Below are 15,601 nucleotides of genomic sequence, written 5' to 3' on the forward strand. Positions count from 1 at the left end.
GAGGAAGGTAAAGGAGATTGTGAGCCCCTTGAGACTCTGTCCTTGAAAGGGCAGCTGCTGTGAGAGTCCTCTCAGCCCCACCCACCTCACAAGGTGTCTGTTGTGGAGGAGGAAGGGAAAGGAGATTGTGAGCCGCTCTGAGACTCTGTCCTTGAAAGGGCAGCTGCTGTGAGAGCCCTCTCAAGCCCCACCCACCTCACAGGGTGTCTGTTGTGGGGGAGGAAGGGAAAGGAGATTGTAGGCTGCTCTGAGACTCTGTCCTTGAAAGGGCAGCTGCGGTGAGAGCCCCCTCCAGCCCCACCCACCTCACAGGGTGTCTGTTGTGGGGGAGGAAGGGAAAGGAGATTGTGAGACTCCTTGGAGTGGAGGGCAGGATATAATAATAATAAATTAATAATAAATTTTAGATTATAGATTAAATTTTAGATTTAGATTATAAATCTAATATCTTCTTCTTAACGTAAAGAGATCCAAGTGCTTTTTGTTGATTCGTTGGTAGGATTGTCAGCTCTGGGTTGGGAAATACCTGGAGATTTTGGAGGTGGAGGATGATGTGGTGGGCTTCAGTGGGGGTATAAGGCCAGAGAGCCCACCTTCCAAGGTGGCCATTTTCTCCAGGGGAACTTGCCTGTGTCACCTGGAGAACAGTTGTACTAGCAGGAGATCTCCGGGCCCCACCTGTGGAGTCTAATTAATAACACAACCAGAAGGTTATAGTGACAAATAACTATTGAATAATAAGCATTAGTTATTTGTCACTGTAACCTTCTGGTTGTGTTATTAATTACCTCTACAGTGACTTCTCTCTCTTTTACCATATCCCACCTGCAGTCTGGCAGCCCTACCCAGAGGGAATGTTCCCAACGAGCATGAGAAAAATGCTGTTCTCTGTATTCCAGAAATTGATCGCCAGCGGCAGGCAATCGCCTCCAAAGAGCAGTGATTATCATAAGAGCCCCGTGGCGCAGAGGGGGAAAGCTGCAGTGCTGCAGGCGGAGCCCTCTGCTCACGGCCTGAGTTCGAGCCTGGCGGAATCTGGGTTTTCAGGTAGCCGGCTCGAGGTTGACTCAGCCTTCCATCCTTTCGAGTTCGGTAAAATGAGTCCCCAGCTTGCTGGGGGGGGGGGGAGGCCCCGTGGCACAGAGTGGTAAAGCAGCTGTACTGCAATACTGTGATCTGAACTCTCTGCTCACGACCTGAGTTCTATCCCAGCGAAAGCTGGTTCAGGTAGCCGGCCCAAGGTTGACTCAGCCTTCCATCCTTCTGAGGTCGGTAAAATGAGTCCTCAGCTTGCTGGGGGGAGGGGGGAAGTGTAGAGGACTGGGGAAGGCAATGGCAAACCACCCCGTAAAAAGTCTGCCGTGAAAACGTTGTGAGAGCAACGTCACCCCAGAGTCGGAAACGACTGGTGCTTGCACAGGGGACCTTTCCTTTCCTTGCTTGCTGGGGGGAAAGCGTAGATGACTGGGGAAGGCCATGGCAAACCCCCCGTAAAAAGTCTGTTGTGAAAACGTCGTGATGTGACATCACCCCAGAGTCGGAAACGACTGGTGCTTGCACAGGGGACCTTTCCTTTTCCTTTATGAGGTGAAGAGGACAGAACACAGGCTCTTCTTGTATTGTATCCTTTGGAGCAGGGGTCCCCAACCCCCGGGCCGTGGACCAATACCGGTCCGTGGCTCGTTAGCAACCGGGCCGCGGAGTGAGGCAGAGACCTTAGTCTGCTCCTTATTTAAAGACCCCCATGGGGAATCAGGGATGGGGTGTGGGCGTGGGGGCAACCTGGGGCAGCAAAAACCCCAGCACCCCCGCCGGTCCACGGAAAAATTGTCTTCCACAAAACCGGTCCCTGGTGCCAAAAAGGTTGGGGGCCGCTGCTTTGGAGGATACCAAAATAGTAAATTGCATAATGGCTTTGCCTGAAAAAAAACCCTCTTACACCACCCGGAAGATTCTTCTGCGGCAGGACACCGTATGGCTTACCGACGCTTAAGATGCGATCCAGTGCAGAGAGATTCCAGTCTAATCCCATTGATATCGGTGGGTTTAGGCAGAAAGAGGATTGCACGGTTGTCCGTATTTCTGCCCTTTTGGCTCTGAGCAGTTTCCAGTAAAGCCTATGCCAATGTGCTGCGTTGAATAAGAATTAGCAGCTGGTCTGCTGAACTAAAAAAAGGGAATTGGAAGGTACTAAGTGGAACATCCCCGTCCTTCCACTTGAAGAGAAGGCTGCCCGTCGTATAAAAACTAGTTTGCTTGATTCTCAGATTGAAAACGTCACGTTACGTGGGCGTTGTGAAAATGCCGCAAGGACGGCCCCCGGTATCACACACAAGCCGATCCCCCTCTTATTTACAGGCTACTGCGTTATTAGGAACGTGAATGAACTATTCCACCATATTGAAATAATCCACATGTGACTCTTTTAACAGACGTTTTGATCTTTAAACACCGTTAACGTGCCGTAGTTAGCTGCCTCCTGTTAACCGTCCCTATAGGCAGGGAATAATTGAGAAGCGGTGGAGTTAACGTGTGATTTCTGGTAATAGCTGTGAGGTTGCTAATTAAAGAAGCCGACTTCCAGGAAAGCGGGGGCCTCCGATAAATTACAAAGCAAAGAAGACTCGATGTAAAGGTTAGGTAATCCTGCACAGCGTGAGGAATCCGGGGCCTGTTTCAGCACTTACTTTGAAAGGCGAAGCTGAATGGTACCGATGTCTTGAAAGACACGCAGCTCATAAAAAGCAGTCGGCAGGAAAGCAGAGACAGAAAGGAGGGGGCTCTGTGAGAACTCATTTTTCATCCTGTGCACAATTATGCTCCATAGGCGACTTGGCTATTATACCCTGCCGCTAAATATCACTACCTGAAGCTTTCTAATGAGTCTGTTAGCATCATGTTTATTTTAAAACACAGATATATATATGCCCGACGTGTGTACTTTTGTTGACAACCTATAATTATATGGATGACTTTCTGATTAATGTAGTTGGCTGTCTGTCTGGGTTGTTTATGCGACTTTAAATGCAGTGAAGTTCTTTTTTTTTTTTTTGCATGGTGCATTGTTTGATAATTAAGTGGCTTAGACAAAAACAGGGCTTAAGAGATCAAATGCATCGATGTCGCCATTATGGGAAAGAATGAAAACTATTTGAGAGAGGTAATAGATCTGGCAATAACAAGTTAAAGATTTGGATGTCTTAGTAATATTGAAGATCTCAGGTTTTTGTTTTGGTTCTTTCCCCTGGGGATCATAATACAGGTAACATAACTATTAAAATCAGCTGGAATTACTCTGATTAATGTTTGCAATTGTAAACGCTCACAATGCTTGATCACATTCCTTAGGTTTCTTGGAATTCTTCTAGGGGGTTTGTTCTTTTAAAGGCCATTTAATGTAATTTATCTGTCACTTGCTAACAAGTGAATAAATTATATTTGTGCTTCATTTCTTTCTCAGAATGCCGCTGAAGAATAGCGACTCCGTTTAGTTAAAAACTTTGGAACAAAGTGAAGGTGTTTAAAAGTATGATCTAGGTAGATTGGTAATTGTGATTTATTACAGTTGTGTATATTAATGTGCTTATTGTTAATGGCTGGTATACGGATTCTTTTCTGCTGGATAATATGAAGTTATCTTAAGGTAAATTGAGGGAAAATGAAATCACTAATCAGATAAACTGGCTGTGTAGGCCTTCATTACTTATGATGATGCCATCTGGGTAGTAATTTTGCTGAGAATCTTGGAATAGAAAAGATTGGAAATTTAGAAACGACGTTTTCTGCAGTAGTTTGAGGTTTTACATGTTTGTTGTGGTTGAATGTGTTTTAGGGCTGCTTTTAAGATACCTGGAAGACAAAAACAAAGTAGTCAATTAGTTTGGGTAGAAACTTTAGCAATTTTAGGTGAATTTTGTTTGTCATTGGATATCCTAACAGTTTGGTGTAGTGGTTGTGCATAGACTCTTACCTGGGAGAACCAGGTTTGATTCCTCACTCCTCCATTTGCAGCTGCTGGAATTGTCTTTGGGTTAGCCATAGCTCTTATAGGAGTTGTCCTTGAAAGGGCAGCTGTTGTGGAAGCTCTCTCATCCCCACCCACCTCACAAGGGTGTCTGTTGTGGGGGAAGAAGATAAAGGAATTTGTAAGCTGCTCTGAATTTCTTATTCAGAAAGAAAGGTGGGGTATAAATCTGCAATTCTTCTTCAGTTCTTCTAACACAAATTGCAAGAAATCTCTGGATGCTATGAAGTATGACAGGCAGTAATCACGAGAGCTGCGGATGTGTTAAAATAAACTGATAGTGCTGCATGTATTTGAAAGCTGCACTGACGTGGAAATAGGACGATGCTGGGCATTTCTGTTGGGAAGTGGGTTGCTTTCTGGCTCCCCACAGCATTGTGGTGCATCCCACCTGGTGTTTCCCTGGGTAGTCCCTGATTTTATCAACCCTGCTTTGCTGTGATGTTTGGGGAAAGATTGCAGCAAAGCATGAACGGCTGCTATTGCTGGGTGGGAAAGTTCAGATTTCCCGGGTCCTGTCCACATGGCATCTGTTTTCCCCACGAGGGTCATTTCCTCCTCCCACCATTGAAAAGGAAAGGTCCCCTGTGCAAGCACCAGTCATTTCCGACTCCGGGGTGACGTTTCTTTCATAACATTTTCACGGCAGACTTTTTATGGGGTGGTTTGCCATTGCCTTCCCCAGTCATCTCCACTTTCCCCCCAGCTAGCTGGGTCCTCATTTTACCGACCTCAGAAGGATGGAAGGCTGAGTCAACCTTGGGCTGGCTACCCAAATCCAGCTTCCGCCGGAATCGAACTCAGGTCGTGAGCAGAGAGTTCAGACCACAGTACTGCGCCACGGGGCCGCAATCCCACCATTGGGGGGGGGGCACTTAAAAAAATTGTATGTTAGTAGGTTGATGTTGATATGTAAATGTGTATATTTTGGTATGTAAGGCGTATTACTATGTTAAATGTTTAAATGTTCAACAATAAAAAGTAACTTGTTAAAAACCAAAAAATAAAATAAAATCCAGCAACTGAACAGTGTTACCGCAATGTAACGGTAAAATAATCTGCATAAGGTTCTCTGAATTCCCAGTTTTCATGTTTTTTTCAAAGTAATTTTCGAGCCCTTTTCATTTGTCATTTGCCGTTTGCTTTATGAACCAGAGGCCTGCTTTTGCAAACATAACATGAAAGCTGGGATTTCAGGGACCTGTTATAAGTACCCTTGCAGCATTATTCTTTTATTTTATTTGTTCGATTTATATCCCGCCAAAGCAGACTCAGGGCGGCTTACACATTCGTGTATATACATAAAGTATAAAAATACATTTAAGACATAAGAAATATAAAAACATACCAAGTGCTACTTGGATCTTTAGATGGCAATCTATTGATAAGCTGGATAGCTGCTTATTCTGTTTTGTATCAGGTTTTACTATTCTCCTGTTCTACTATTATAATGGCGTGCAGGGTAAAAACAACAACCCAGCAGGAACTCATTTGCATATCAGGACACGCTCCTGATACCACCATTGTTTCACACAGGCCCTTTTTTGGTAGAAAAAGCCCAGTAAGAACTCATCTGCATATTAGGCCACACCCCCTGACGCCAAGCCAGCTGGAACTGCATTCCTGCTCCAAAAAAGCCCAGATACACTGATTTTTAAAAAAAAAAATGGGGGGAGAGGAATGGCTTTCACCAGGGCAGGAGATCTGTGAGAATACCCACCTTGTGGAAGCTCCATTGCCGCGGCTTTGTATTGGCAGCAGCAGCAGTAGTAAGGAGTCTACACATGCCTACACAGGGAGAATGACCTGTTTTAAAGACTGGAATTTATTGCAAAACATATGGAAAAATAAATGGAAATACATGTTACTTTTAAGTAAAGACTCTGCTGCAACTACAAATCAGAGTGTTGACGCACTCGGGGAAGACTCTTTTTTTCTGGTTGCAATAACCTCTGCGAGCTGAGCACACCATCGGTGAAAGACAACTGGACGTGTTTTTCAAGCGGTTTCAAGACCTGATCCCACCTTTCAACCTAAAGTCGTCTCCTCCGCTCACGGATCTCAGTCTGCCCTGACCCCAGGCATCCTAAAGAACACTTGTGGCACACATTGGATGTTAGGAGGCCATTCAAGATCTATATCCTTAGGACTGTAGGGCTGAGAAGGTCAGACTCCCACATTTAGAAACATCTCCTCCCCAAATGTAGGCAATGGAATGTCCAGATCGGTGATTAGCTCTACTCTGCAGTCCTGTATAGTAGAGGACTAGAAGGCCATCTGAGAAACGCAGACTAGGCTTTTGTGTGGTCTCTTATAACACGTTGATGGGAGAAAAAGCATGACGTCATGGTTGTGTTTGGTTCCTGCCTCCATTGCATTCCTTTTGATTCAAGTGAGTAAAGGGCCAGTCTCTGTTGCCTTTCTAACCAAGATTATTACAAGTTTCATAACCTTAACTAGCTCCATACGTCTTTGCAATTCAAGCAAAGGAACAGTTTCAGAAGCTTTCTGGGATGCATGACAACATGGAAAAACTATATCAGAATGTCATGAGATATTATGCCGTTGATCTGAAGAAGGTTTCGGTGGAAGAATTTCTGAGTGACTTGAACAATTTCAGGACAGCATTCATGGTAAAGTATATGTAATACATTTAGCCCTGGGAATACCAGTCAAGCATGTTTATTTTTTCCTAATTCGGTTTTCTTAGAAAGGGTAGTGCATTGGTACATGAGTCTAAATTTGAACCTAAACACTGAGATAGAAGGTGGAGCATGGATTGGCACTGCACTGCTGGCGAAGCAAGGGGTTAATGCTCTCTCTGGCTGCTTTTAGCCGCCCGGAAGGGGTGGGTAGGTGGGAGATGGTCTGGACCAGGACCGGCCAAACTCAATTAACATAAGAGCCACATTGAATAAACGTCAGATATTTGAGAGCCGCAAGGAAGGAAGGCAAATAGGTGGGTGGAGGAAGGGAGGGAAAGGTGGAAAGAAAGCAACTTTAAATGCATTATCTAAACTGCCAGCTGGCTTGGTTCAGAGAAGTGTTTTAAAGAGAGAAATGCCTTCTCCAAATCGGCTGACTGGGTGGTAGGGACTTTGAGAGGCACGCAGTGTGTGTGAAAGAGCCACAGTTTGGCCACCCCCTGGTCTTGACAATCTGTCAAAAATGGTGAAATAAATTCATTGCAGACAATAAGATGGACTGGGGGCCTAGCTTAGAAATAGAAGAATTTTACACTTGCTAGCGTAGTTCAGGTTTCTCCCATCTCTTGTAAACTCCTTTGTTGTTCGATATCAGGGATGGCCAAACTGTGGCTCTTCCACACACGAGGCTCTCGAAGCCCCCCCCCCACCTCATCGGCTGGCTTGGAGAAGGCCTTTGTCTCTTTAAATCATTTTGCCAAGCCAACCCAAGGCAGCTGGCCGCTTGGAGAATGCATATGAAGTTAAAGTTGCTTTCTTTCCACCGCTCCTTTCCCCCATCTACTTGCCTGCCTGCCTGCCTTCCCTCCTTCCTGTCTTGCAGCTCTCAAGCATCTGAGGTTTGTTCTATGTGGCTCTTACATTGAACAAGTTCGGCCAGCCCTGTTCTATGTGCTGATTTGTTTCTGTTCACAGGTCACACCAATCACCTTCATCCAGTCTTGGCTGTATTTACTGCCCAGTTGCTTCTGCATCTTGACTCTCATTGTCCCTTCCTGGCAACACCCTCCACACTTGTCTACCCATACACAATCGTTGGTGACTTCCGTTGCAATGTATCTGAAGATGTGTTGTGTGCACACAAGATAACAGAATGAAACTTTGTTGATCTTATATGGCCAGGGACCTGCATACCTTAGGGGCCGCCTTTCCCCACGTGTTCCCTGGAGAGCACTTTGGTCTGGGTCACAAAATCTCTCAATCCCTGGCCCTAAGGAGGCCAGGCTCATGACAACCAGAGCCAGGGCCTTCTCTGTAGTGGCCCCACGCTGGTGGAATGAGTTGCCGGAAGAAGTTAGGGCCCTGCGAGAGCTCATACAGTTCCGCAGGGCCTGTAAGACGCCGCTCTTCCACCAGGCATTTGCAAACTAGACTGCTGGCCACGACAGTTCTCAGGAAACATCTGGACTGCCTCTTGCGAGCTGCTCTATAGCAGCAGCGGAAAGGGCCATCTAAGGCTCGCCTATAGAAAACATAAACCTGATTGTAAGATCATAGCATCGAAACGTTAATCTTCTATGTTTTTAAATTGTTTTGTGGTTTTTATGTCCTATTATATATTATATTATATGTTTATACCCATGCATATGCTGCCCTGAGACCGCTTTGGTGGGAAGGGCGGGATAGAAATGGAGATTGAGGAAGAATCGCACTGCTACAGCACCAACCCCAAATCAGACTTTTCCCTGCAGCCACTGTGGCCGGACCTGCCTGTCCCGCATTGGTCTTGTCAGCCACCAGCGTGCCTGCAGCAGACGTAGATTACTGTACCTTTCGCGAAGTCAAGCCGAGATATGTTTATACCCATGCATATGCCGCCCTGAGATCGCTTTGGCGGGAAGGGCGGGATAGAAATGGAACTAAATCAAAAAAATCTTAAGGTGCTATTGGACTCAAAACTTTGATCTGCTGCTTCGGACTCTCATCTACGCAGTGAAGAGGAAAAAAACCCGTGAAAAATTACTAAGTAGTAGTCAAATCTCAGGCACAATTCATATGAAAACTCGATGAATTATGGAGAACGTCTGAAAGACCACAGGAATTAAACGCTTGGGCATATTGTGAAGATATATAAGAAATTCCTGTGGTCTTTCAGATGTTCTCCATAAATGATTGAGCTTTCATATGAATTATGACTGAGATTTGGCTACTATTTGTATTCGTAATTTTTCACAGATTTTTTTTCTCTCCACTGGCTGGTTTTCCGTGATTCTCTTCCTCATTTGCTTATCACACATCTACCCGCCTGGCACAATCGTTTGAAGAGTTTGCTGTGCTCTTCGACATCAGATAAGGCAGTCGTGGTGTGGTGATTTTTTGCATCATGCACACAGCACAACTGACGTGTGCAGTACTCGAACACGCTGATGTGGCAGGTGTCTAGAATTCACAAAGGAAAGCTTTGTATACCAGGTGATAAATGTAAGTTATTTCCCTGTGTCAATTCTTTACGCCTGTAGTTTCTTAGGCTTATGTAAATATTTTTTACAACATCTTATTGTGATGCTTATTGAACTTAATGTGTGTTCGTAGCAAGCCACGAAGGAGAACATGAGGAGGAGAGAAGCAGAAGAAAAGCTGAGGCGCGCTAAAATTGCTCAGGAAAAAGCGGAAAAAGAGAAGCTCGAAAGACAACAGAAGAAAAAACACCTGCTAGAAATGAATACAGGTAATGAGGAAAGAAACCAGATGCTTGTGAAAGGTAGATAGAAGAGCTATTGTTATGGCAATAGATACAGGTGAAATAACTATTGTGTTTAGACTTCCTAACTATGTTCAGATCTGACTCTTTAGGCAGCTTGTTTCTTTGCACAGAAAATGTGCAAACAAAGCTCTCATCCATTTGTTTCACACATTTCTGTAACTTTGAATTTTTCTGTTGGCACCTTTTGCTTATTTTCAAATTGCGCAGCCTTAACTTGTTTGGGAAAGGTGATTCTTCTATTCCCCTCCCTTCCCTGTGCCACTGTTAAAATACCCAACTGCTGTGTTGTGTGTTTGCCTAGTGGCATGGTTCCTTAGAAAGCATACCAGCACTTGTGCGGGGGGTGGGGGGGGGGGGACACTTGCAGTCTACTTTATTTTTTTTTTAAAGCGAAATATGACAACTAGCATTACAGGCCAAGTAGAACAGAGGTAGAACAATTGCTGTCGGAACCCTGCCGAAATCTAACAAACAGGAAGTCGCTTAAATGTATCAACTTGCCCAAACTATTTATTCAAATATTTATATCCCACTTTCCCCTGTGACTCAAGGCAGCTTACAAATTATACTGACAAGCCTAATAGGGGTATGAAAAAAAATTCATTTCCACTCTGGCTTCATTATAGCCTGTGAGGGACATTATAATCAATAGGCCCATTTGGCTAAAATGGAGAATCGATCTGGAGGTATTTGGGGTTCTGGGAGGGTTTGTTTTTTGAGGTAGAGGCACCAAATTTGTGTTATAGCTGCTGGTGCCTCTCTTCAATACCTCTCCTCCCCACAATTTTCAAAAAGATGGGATGGGGGTGGGTGGGTTCAGTTCTATGGGTCCCAGAAGGAGGTGTCCCCATCCTCCATTGTTCCGGTGGAGGGGGAAATGCCTTCCCTCATGAACTGAGGCAAAACCGCCTATGCTGGCAGCTAAAATATTGTGCACCAGTGCTCTAACACAGCTTAGAGGGAACTTTGCTCACCACTCCAAGCTCCTGTTCATTACATTTATATCCTGCTCTTCCTTTGAAGAGCTCTGGGTGGTGAAAATTGTTCTTCTCACTTCCATTTTGATCTCACAAAAAGGCAACAGTCTATCTAAGGGCAAACTTCTTCTGTTGGGATTGAGTGACAACTGCTCCCCTGGTTACAATACATATCAGAACTGCACGTGCAGGTCAACTGTGGACAATTCTAGAGCTGAATGGGATATGAGGTGCTCTTCTCCCCCAGTGGGTTCTTGTCTTCTCAGCTCTCTTCACTGCCATGGAGAGAAGATAACGTACTTGGGAGTTTTACGCCAAGTGTTGGCTGCTGAAGAGGTTTCCAGAAGCATTCCTTGTAGGGAAGACACAGGAGAGCTTCTGTTTCTTTCCTTTTCCTGTCAGATCTCAGTAAGCATTATTTCAAGATACAGAGTGAGGTAAAAGTGACATTTTCTGAGGGCCACATACTGTGCCCACTTTGTGTGAAGGACATGACATTAGCAGGTGTTCTGTCGGTAATCTGTTTACACCAAAGGTGAGAGACGTGAAAGGGCATCCTGTCTGAAAGCAGCGATTTGGAAGACAGCTCTGGCAGGTACGAGGATATGGCCCCCCACTTGCCATGGAAGATGTTTGTTTACTTCATTTATACCTCAGTTTTCTCCCCAGCAGGAACCCAAAGCAGCTTATGTCATTTTCTTCAGCATTTGTATCCTCACAACAGGCTTGTGAGGTAGGTTAGGCTGCTTTTTACAGAGCAACCTTTCAAAGCAGAGAGGGATTTCAGGTTCTGATCCAGCCACCGCACTGCTCAATTCCTTTCACAGCTTTCCCCACAAGAAAAGAACATGAGGCTTGTCTTACTTAAAAAATGACGCGCTTGATCCCGCCCCCCAACTGCCCTCGCCATCCCGCAGTGATTGCGGCTTGTGGTCTCTGCCGCCACAAGTGGGCTCTTTTGTGACTCTTGTGGTGTTTCTACCCAAAGTGGCCCCAAATTTTTTTTAAAAAAAAAACACACACACACTTCTGTTCATACAAAACCCTTAGTACAGGAAAGCAGCCAGCAGTTTATCTCCAGGTGAAAAATGCATAAGGTAAGACATTATTGGACGTTGCTATTCCAGAACTCGGGTAATTTCTCTCCAAATCAATGCTGGTGGTGGTGGGAAGTGCCACCAAGCCACAGCCAACACCTGGCAAAGCTGCAGGGTTGCCAAGGCGACCGTGTTCAGAGGTGGCTTGCCATTGCCTGCTTCGTGTTAGCCGCCCTGAGCATGCCTTTGGCGGGGGAGGGTGGGATACAAAAATAAATTTATTATTATTATTATTATTCTGTGCAGCAGCCTTGGGATTCCTTGGAGGTCTCCCATCCCCGCGCTAACCAGAGCTGATTCCGCTCAGCTTCTGAGATTTAAGATAGCCTGAGCCATCCAGATCAGGGTCACAAACGGATTAATTTATCAAAGGTGTTCATAGATTACACAAGTCAGTTTTGTTGATTTGATTTAATTTTTCATTTAATTTTTAGGTTTATACCCCACCCTATCCTGCAAGTGGGCTCAGGGCAGCTCGCAACAATAAAACCATAGAGTTAAAACAACAGCATCAAAACAGACATTTGCATATTAGGCCACACACCGCAGTGTCACCATTGGTTCATACAGGGCTTTTTTCTACAAAAAGCGCATCAGGAACTCATTTGCATGTTACGCCACACACCCCAGTGTCACCATTGGTTCATACAGGGTTTTGTTCTACAAAAAGCGCATCAGGAACTCATTTGCATGTTAGGCCACACACCCCAGTGTCACCATTGGTTCATACAGGGCTTTTTTCTACAAAAAGCGCATCAGGAACTCATTTGCATGTTAGGCCACACCCCCCAGTGTCACCATTGTTTCATGCAGGGCTTTTTTCTACAAAAAGCGCATCAGGAACTCATTTGCATATTAGGCCACACACCGCAGTGTCACCATTGTTTCACATGGGGCTTTTTCTACAAAGAGCACATCAGGAACTCATTTGCATATTAGGCCACACCCACTGATGCCAAGCCAGCCGGAGCTGTGTTCCTGCTTTTAAAAAGCCCTGATAACATGAATCATCACTGTCCTTGGTACCATATTCTCTGTTGCCTGATGTGGGAAGATTTTTTTTTCATTCCCTTTTAAATTTACTGGTTAAACTATTTAACTGTTCATTTTTCTCTAGTTAGTTGTATGCATGCTCTGCCTTTCAGCTCCATAAGGCATCGCCTAACTCAGGGGGTGGCCAAACTGTGGCTTGGGAGCCACACATGGCTCTTTCACAAATACTGTGTGGCTCTTGAGGCCCCCACTGCCCTGTCAGCAGGCTTGGAGAAGGCATTGCTCTCTTTAAGTCACTTTTCCAAACCAGCCAGCAGCCTGGAGAATCCATTTAAACTTAAAGTTGCTTTCTTTCCACTTCTCCCTCCCTCCCTCCCTCCCTCCCTCCCTTCCTTCCTTCCTTCCTTCCTTCCTTCCTTCCTTCCTTCCTTCCTTCCTTCCTTCCTTCCTTCCTTCCTTCCTTCCTTCCTTCCTTCCTTCCTTCCTTCCTTCCTTCCTTCCTTCCTTCCCTACGTACATCCCTACATCTGACATTCATGGGGTGAAAAACATCCAGTGTTTTTTCTATGTGGTTCTTATACTAAGCAAGTTTGGCCACCCCTGATCTAACTTTATATAGAATAGACAGCTATCCATGAGACAAGGAGGCATTCCCCACTAAAAACTTCCTTTTTAGATGGGAGTGAACTCCTGCAGGAACCCTTGAACACTTGAGACAAAAGACTACCAACCAAATATGTTAGATGTATAGAATTGCCTCTTGATTGGAGAGGCTTGACCGATGGCCATTTTTCTAGAGTATCAGCAGCTTTTGTAAAGTTACTGGAGGTCATGTCAGCCCAGGTACAGGTACTGATTGGCAAAACAAGATGGGGGGGAAAGGTGATGGATGCCATCAACGAGTCCGTTAAGGTACTGCCTTGCTCAATATAGCGGTCCCTTCTCAGATCTGCACTGTTGTGGGGAGGGAGATGCTCACACTAACTTCGGTAGAAAAGAGTAGCGCTTTAGCTGCTACTGTCCTTAGCACAAGGCACGCCATGCATATTTGCCATGATCATAATTCTAAATATGAGTGCCCTGGTTGTCACGCAGGAACGCACTGGAGCATCTCAAAGGGTGCCCCAAAGTAGGTGTGCCCATCTAGCATCTACTCAAGTCATCCCTGTTTCCAAGCGACCCAGTTTGATACGCACCTGGATGCAGTTGCAGAGACTTTTCTGCTGGGATTACAAACTGAACATATCGAACATATGAAGCTGCCTTATACTGAATCAGACCCTAGTCCATCAAAGTCAGTCTTGTCTACTCAGACTGGCATCGGCTCTCCAGAGTCTCAAGCTGAGGTTTTTCATGCCTATTTTCCTGGACCCTTTTTAGTTGGAGATGCCGGGGATTGAACCTGGGACCTTCTGCTTCCCAAGCAGATGCTCTACCACTGAGCCACCGTCCCTCCCCTGATACGCACCTGGGTGCTTGGATTACTGTTCTAAGAAATTTGGATTGGACTCTGTCAAATAGGGACAGGGAAAAAAACTGAAGACCCCAGAAATGTTCCATAAGTCCGTTGGGCCAGTGCCTTTGTGTGCCCATCTCTCTTTAGCTGTTCCTGAGCCCAGATAACTTTGTGGCCCGATCCGACCTCTAGGCCTTTAGCTTGTCGTTCATGGTTCACACCCCAGATGTGTGGGCGTAACGATATTTATAAGCAGAAAACGTAACCCACAAAGGAAGTGGGGCTGGTTGCCGAACTGACTGATCTGAAGCAAAGTATATTTTGATTGACTTTAGAGAAAACCTGGGCATATATTAAAGGCATAATCCCAGGCCTCTGGGCAACGTGGAAAAGTATTTTCTGCTGCAACCTGAAGGAGGAAAAATCAAATAGAAATTTCTGTCTCAATCCATTATTGAAGACATTGTACGCACCAAAGGGGTGCTTGTTTATTATCCGGAACACTCGTCCCTCAGGTGTGGCAGGAATGCTGTTGCGAACAGTCAGAATGGTGGTTATACGAATTTATTGATGCTTTGGGGGGGGGGTATCTTTTTGAGCAAAACCTTTGAAACAGTTAACAAAAAATAAAATAAAATAACGCTTTGCAGAACCATATGTTGGTTTTAATTTCTTCCACGCGTGATAAAAATAAGTCACAATACAGTTACCGTTGTGCAGCATGTGATTGTAATTGCTTTAAGAAGCTTTTGAGGATCTGCATGATAGCAAAGGGGGTTGTATTGAATCGAACTGCCTCATGATGGTCTTCTGGTGTTCCATGCAGGATTTTGTTCTTTTAAAATACAACAGATTTTTCAAATGGCAGCTCTGTCTCTGTGAGGAGGCAATTGGAACTCCATATTGAAAATTAGGGTAGTCCCCCCCCCCCCCCTTAAGTAAGTCATTCATGCAAGCAGGATCAACAGCTAATGGGTTGGATTTCTGCTTGCTGTTGCCCAGCTCTCCTTACTAAATCCTCTATTCCAGGAGTGTCGAACTCATTTGTTATGAGGGCCAGATCTGATATAAATGAGACCTTGGTGGGCCGGGACATGATGGGCTGGGCCATGTGTGTATCTATTTAAGATTAGATGGTAGGGGTATAAGCTTTATAAAGGACACTGACAAACACAATTAAAGATTGTTTTAAAAACTTAAACCATGCTTAAAATATTAGCACTCACTGTTCTTAAAGGCGCTTCCGTTGTATTTCTCCCATGGGATCCAGGGAACTGGGCAAAGGAAGCTCAAGCTCTTTCCTTCCTTCCTCACGGGACCAGGAGGGGGAGGAGGCTCAGCCAATAGAAGGAAGAGAGGCTTGGCTCATTAGCTCTGCCGTGCAGTTGTGATAAACTGGCAATGCAAGCTCTTCCTTCCCCCCATACCTCCCCAAGGGAGGAGCCTCAGCCAATGCAGAAAATAGAGGCTTTGCTCTGTAGCTCCTGTGCTATTGAGCAAGCCTTGCGAAGCAAGCTGTGACATAGAAGGAAGCAAGAGAGAGGGAGAAGGAAGCAGATGACAGCCAGTTACTCAGAGGCCTGATAGGAGCCCATCAAGGGCCTGGTTCGGCCCCTGGGCCACATGTTTGACACCCTGCTCTATT

General features: G+C 45.3%; 1 protein-coding gene across 1 annotated transcript in view; it reads left to right on the forward strand.

Annotated features, from left to right (window-relative positions):
• Nucleotides 1-15,601, forward strand: part of DIAPH3 (diaphanous related formin 3) — a 234,745-nt gene that overhangs the window by 114,374 nt on the left and 104,770 nt on the right. The window contains exons 24-25 of the mRNA XM_060233550.1: nt 6,493-6,657; nt 9,262-9,397. Coding sequence (XP_060089533.1) covers nt 6,493-6,657; nt 9,262-9,397 — 301 coding nt within the window. The remainder of the gene's footprint in view (nt 1-6,492; nt 6,658-9,261; nt 9,398-15,601) is intronic.

The sequence above is a fragment of the Heteronotia binoei genome, chromosome 3 (assembly GCF_032191835.1).
Source record: "Heteronotia binoei isolate CCM8104 ecotype False Entrance Well chromosome 3, APGP_CSIRO_Hbin_v1, whole genome shotgun sequence".
Lineage (NCBI taxonomy): Eukaryota > Metazoa > Chordata > Lepidosauria > Squamata > Gekkonidae > Heteronotia > Heteronotia binoei.